This window comes from Nestor notabilis, unplaced genomic scaffold (genome assembly GCF_000696875.1).
Source record: "Nestor notabilis isolate BGI_N333 unplaced genomic scaffold, ASM69687v1 scaffold30992, whole genome shotgun sequence".
Taxonomy (NCBI): Eukaryota; Metazoa; Chordata; class Aves; order Psittaciformes; family Psittacidae; genus Nestor; species Nestor notabilis.
Genome location: NW_009919234.1, coordinates 1 through 5,357, shown reverse-complemented (window position 1 = coordinate 5,357; position 5,357 = coordinate 1). Strand labels below are relative to the sequence as shown.

At 41.0% G+C, this 5,357-nt stretch overlaps 1 protein-coding gene across 1 annotated transcript; it reads right to left on the bottom strand.

The window, feature by feature from the left end:
• Window positions 1–327: 327 nt before the first annotated feature.
• On the bottom strand, window positions 328–5,140 carry COIL (coilin; the record flags this gene model as incomplete). The annotated part of the gene is made up of 7 exons (XM_010010147.1): window positions 328–526; window positions 1,039–1,127; window positions 1,835–1,910; window positions 2,466–2,513; window positions 3,555–3,641; window positions 3,976–4,951; window positions 5,006–5,140. Coding segments are annotated over 7 exons (1,501 nt in total), but the record flags the coding sequence as incomplete, so codon positions are not given.
• Between the last annotated feature and the right edge of the window lie 217 nt (window positions 5,141–5,357).

The following is a 5,357-nucleotide window of genomic DNA, read 5'->3' as shown; positions in this document are numbered from 1 at the left end:
CAGAGATGTGCACATCAACAACATCTATATTTCATTTTTAAGTGTTGTTTTCAGCTATCCTTACAGCAAGCTACCTCTGTGAGCAGTTATTCATCTCTAACCAAATGCGGTTACTGACAGTACAAGGTCGTGTTTGATCTTTCTGACCAAACCATCCCAGTTCTGCAACTCACAGCAGTAGGATATAAAAACTCTTATTAAGTTTTCCACTGAGGAAAAAACAACAGATCTATATTAAACACTTCCTACGATAAACAGAGTATTCCTGTATTACATAAAAACATATCCCAAGAAAAAAGTGTTTCCTTTCCTTTTGGCATAGTTTCTTTTTAGAACCATTTATTAAAAATATCCACCAGTTCATCTGCTGCCCTCAGCACTAGCAGGCAGCGTGGCACAAAGACAGTCTGGGCAATTATTTACATCTGTTCACATTTCAGATTGTTCCATTTTCAATGCTGGATCCGTTAACTGGAGGCTCAACAATCAGTCGTGGCTCTATCAGTGCATCCCAGCTTTCAGTTATCTGAAAACAAAATACAGGCAACACTTAGCACATACAAGCTGTACAGGCAGATGCAATTCATCCTACATTATGCTTGCTCTAGACTCAGAACAGCAGCACGACCAGAGATTACAAGATCCTTCCTGTGATTCATCAATCTTCTTGATGAACCTCAACCTGACCAGTGTCCTCAAAAGGAGAGGTGCAGGTAAGGAAACCAGTGCCTGAAATGAATAACCTTGTAAGAAGTGATACTCTACCTAGATGTGATACTGTTTATTAGCCAAAATAAAAAGTTACAGTTTGATGACTGGTTTTGAACCCTGTTACTTGAGGAACACCCCAGAAGTGATTCTTATCTTGTAATCATGCACATTCTTGCTAGAAAAAAACAATTCTTTTTCTTTCCATTTATTGTAAGTAGATGCATTCTTCCAAAAGGGAACCTCAGTGGGATGAAGAGAGTCATAAAGCAGAGCATGTATCAGCTGTACAAAACTTGCAACAGGCTTTGAAACAGGACACCCACAAACCTTTGTATCCTGAGGAACAGCGTACTCGATCAGTTCTGCTCCGTCCGCAGACTGGTAAACCAGATCAAACTTCCCTGGCTCTTTTGCATCTTAAAAACCAAACAAACAGCTCCATTGACCTTCAGCAAAAAAAGTTTAAATGTTTTCCATATTTAGAAAGCTAATCCAAACTTTTTCTTTTTTACTGAAGTTGGGGGTTTGGGTTCACAATTTTAAAAGAAAATCTGAGGTAGAATTGAATAATACACACCAAAATGAAGGTAACTGTTTAATATGCCTATCTGCATGAAAAGGTTAATCAACAATATGCTGCTAATTTGAGAATACGTAACTGATGGTACTTAAATGATGATAATTCATTAATTCTGGGCTAAATGGCAACTGCAGTATCTACATTCAGTTGCAGAAACACACTGTTTAGGTCTCTGAAGTGCACTTTGTCACTGCGGGGACTCAGTTCCACATCCACTGAAGACAGTGGCTTCACTGCCATCACCATTATAATCTACAATTTTCTCTGCAATTCCATATAATGATTTTTTTTTTCCCAGGAACTGAAACCCCAGCAGAGATGAGTTACTGACCACTCACACCGACTGGACAAATTACTTATGAGCATCTTCAATACAGCTAGTGTTTGAACTTCTCCATTTAAATAAGACTTTCGGGGGAGGGATGTGTTGAAGATGAACCCAAGGAAATTGGAAATACTCCTAAAACATGAAGTGTGCCTTGGACTAGCTCTTTTCCACGTGGTGCATGAGACAACAAGCATTTGGTGTCCCAAGGTACATACGTTGTCCTGCTGATGGCGAAAGGATCTCCAGCTCGATCTGTTTTTTAGCAGCATTCCAACTGATGATTCTCCCCTCCTTCATAAAGCAACAAAGGAAGAATCAGGTAAGATACACTTCAGCACTGGGTAACCGCTGTTGTACTTGATTACAGTTAGAGGAAGCTCTGTCTGTCAGATTTTGCTCTATGTATAAAGCCTGCACAGTGTTAAAGCTCAGCAGTCTGCAGTTATTGACATCGATAAACTGATGTTATTCATGGTCACTGTAGTTTCAACCACTACTCATCCAGAAACCAAGTTACCTGAAGTAGCTACAAAGTTTTACTTGCACCAATTTCAAGAATTTGCCTTGACTTCAGGCAGCAGTAGACTCAAATACGGCTACATTCTTCTACTTTGGTCATCTTTGAAATATTAATGATCATTAATAATGCTTTTTTTCGTAAGTTCTACATCTTCAAATTTCCAGCTAGTTTTGGGTTCTAGAGTTTCTGTTTTCACTGCTGCACCAGGAATAGCCTGTGGAGTCAATTAGATGAGAAGAAAAACACTGCACGACCTCAAAATATTTAAGCCTTACCTCGCCTACAACAGTTTTGAGAGTGAATTAAAGGAGGGAAGAAACCAGTACCTTATATTCTGAAACTTCAGGACAGTAATTTTCAGTTAGTTCCAAGCGCTGTTGAAAGAAACACAAATAACAAATTACAACTTTTCCAGATCCCCGATGATGCCACCTGTACCCAGACACAGTTTCTTCAGCAAGAGGAAAGTACAAGAACCAAGTCTCCCACTCCTGGATCCTGATGCCAATCACAGGCCCGGGTAGCCTTCCAGGACTCACAGTTCCAATGGATTTACATTCAGGTCAGGCTGTGAGAGGAGATCAGGGAGATGGATCCTGATCTCCTCAACCACAGTGATTTCATTTCAATTTACTGTTTTATTTTGCAGTGAAGTGTAATTATTTATATGGCAAAATTTGCAATAATGTTGTAGAAACGCTACAGAGAAATAACATAGAGGTATCCTGCCTTTTTATAGCACCTAATTTTAATGCTGACTTTCCTTGCATGTTGGAAAGAGAGGGGTAACATGCTTCTTTCTGGCCTTCTATTTAAACATAAACTTTGAAAACATGTCCATGGTAAAGAGACTTTGTGAAGGTGCAGTGAGCAAATGCTGTTATTTGTGAGCTGACTAATGTGCTGGCTAAGAGTCACTGTACGTGGAAATTCACACTGAAAGGCAGTGGAGACATTTCTTTGTTTATCTCATACAAATACAGGAAGTCTAAAGAAATGCATTTAACTTATTCACAATCTTTGTAAAAATCAAAGTCAGACTTACAACAGAAGTTTTTAGAGCCAAAACCAGAAACCCTAACAGTCTGTTACATGGGAAACTATTAGGTTGGACAGTGAGAGAGAAGTGAATGCTTTCAGAGATGCCTGCAAACATTAGACACAAGAATTGTGCTGAGCCATTTGCTTCACTTTAAAACAAGACTTTTAAAAAAGAACAAATAAATAAGATGAAGACTTCTTCCTAACTCTTGTACTTCGAGGGTAACATCCCAGAACAGTGCAAGATGAAGTTCTTCAGTGTAAGCTTTTTGATGTCAGGACTATGTGATCTGTAGCGTGTCCTGCAGAATTTACAGTGGCCCAAATGAAACAATTTTAGCCCACTAACCTTCAGTATTTCACTAGTTCTTTACCTTAAAGGCAATTCTTTCTCCCACTTGTGGTGGAGCAGCTAGAAGAGGTAACACACTATAGTCTCTCTTGGGGACCTCCACAGGATTCTGGGAAATGAAGAGTAAATCCACTGATTTAATTACTGCATTAATAAAACAGAAGACAAAGTTTATGCTGTATGGATTGTAAGATGTTCTGAGAAGAGTTACAGTACATATCCAAGTACTTTGTTTTGAGAGGTACAATACAATCATTTAAATATAGTTTGATAAACACTTTCTCAGGCTGCTGAATGGAGATACAGTAAATACCAGGTTTACTAAGACCAACCTTTATCCTACTAATCTACTAGAGCTTTTATGAATTACTCTCATCCTATGTAGTTTTTGTATTGTTAAAGCTGCAAGAGAAAGGTGACCTCTGACTGTGAAAGTCACTCACCTGGACAAGAACAGAGGTGTTTGTCACAGCTTCCTTTAACTGCCTCTGCTTCTGGCCTTCACTGCTGTAGTTATAGAAGAAGCCAGGGTTGGCTCCTCTCCCAGGGCCTTGGCCCCTCATCATCCCACGATACCCACGGCCCCTAGGTCCTCTCCAGAAGTTATCCTCTCCCGTTCCATGCCCCTTTCCGCGCCCTTGGCTGGCAAGTGGTCCTTGAACACTGTTTGGCAACTGTTTGCTACAGGTCCTTGCTATGGAATTATTCAGTCCAGCATCTGCTGCAGATTTTTTAACAAGTGTTTCTGAATCTGAACTCTCAGACTCTGAGGAGGAGGTCTGTGCTTTGGGAGCCTTGGTAGCGCTGGGCAGTGGCTTTTCCTTTGCCGTACTGGTGTGTGCTGCTGCCACCTTCTCATCCTTTGTGCTCGAGTCAGAATCTGAACTAGAGGATGGGGATTTTTTAGCATTTTTACTAATTGCAGACTTACAGGAATTGTCAGTGTTGGGCTTTACAGTCACTTTACTAGGAACAACAGCTTTCACATCAGCATTTGCAGCAGTTTGGGATTTGGTTTTGGGAAGTGTTGCCACTACAGGTTTATGGGAAGATTTATTTGGCTTTATGTTTATTTCACTGCTGTCACTGTCAGACAATGTGCTGGAGGAAGGGGAAGCTCCCACCCTCCTTTTTTTGGGCTGTGTTGGTTTTTTTGTGTTATTTTTACCAGAATGTCGAGATGAGCTCTGATTTGCCTGTTCTAAATCCACCTTTGCTGCCGTGGCCTTTGCCTGCTTTTCATCCTTCTTTTTTGTTGCCAGCTCCTTCTCCCTCTCTGTTTTTTTAAGCTTTTTAGGTTGGCCAGAAGAGCTCTCTTCCTTACCTTCTGTGAGTCTATTTCTTTCACTAACTTCATCCTTTCGTTTTCTTTTCTTGTGCTTTTTATGGGAGTCCCATATATCTACAGAGGTCTCTTCCCTACAAGAGGGATACTCGGAGTTATGTTTATTCTTTTTCTTTTCCCTTTTACGCCTGTGTTTTTCATTTATAGAGAAGTCATCTTCTTCCTTCTTTTGTCTATGCTTTTTTTTGTCTTCCGTTGGTGTATACACGAAGCCATCATCTATCTCTTCATAATCATCCGCCGCAATCTCTTCCAATTTTACTCTGTCAAAAAACCGAACAACAGCCCCTGGTCAGCACAATTAACACCTTCTCCCCATTCATCAGCAGCTCGGGGAGGCTTGTCTTTTGGAGGCGGCTCTAACCCTGAGGAGATTCCCAACCCCTGGGCTCTGTACATGCCATTTCAGACACCCTGAGGTGTCTCGGGCTTAGGGGAACGGGGCTCCCGCTACCCCCGGCACGGCACCGCCGGGCCCGG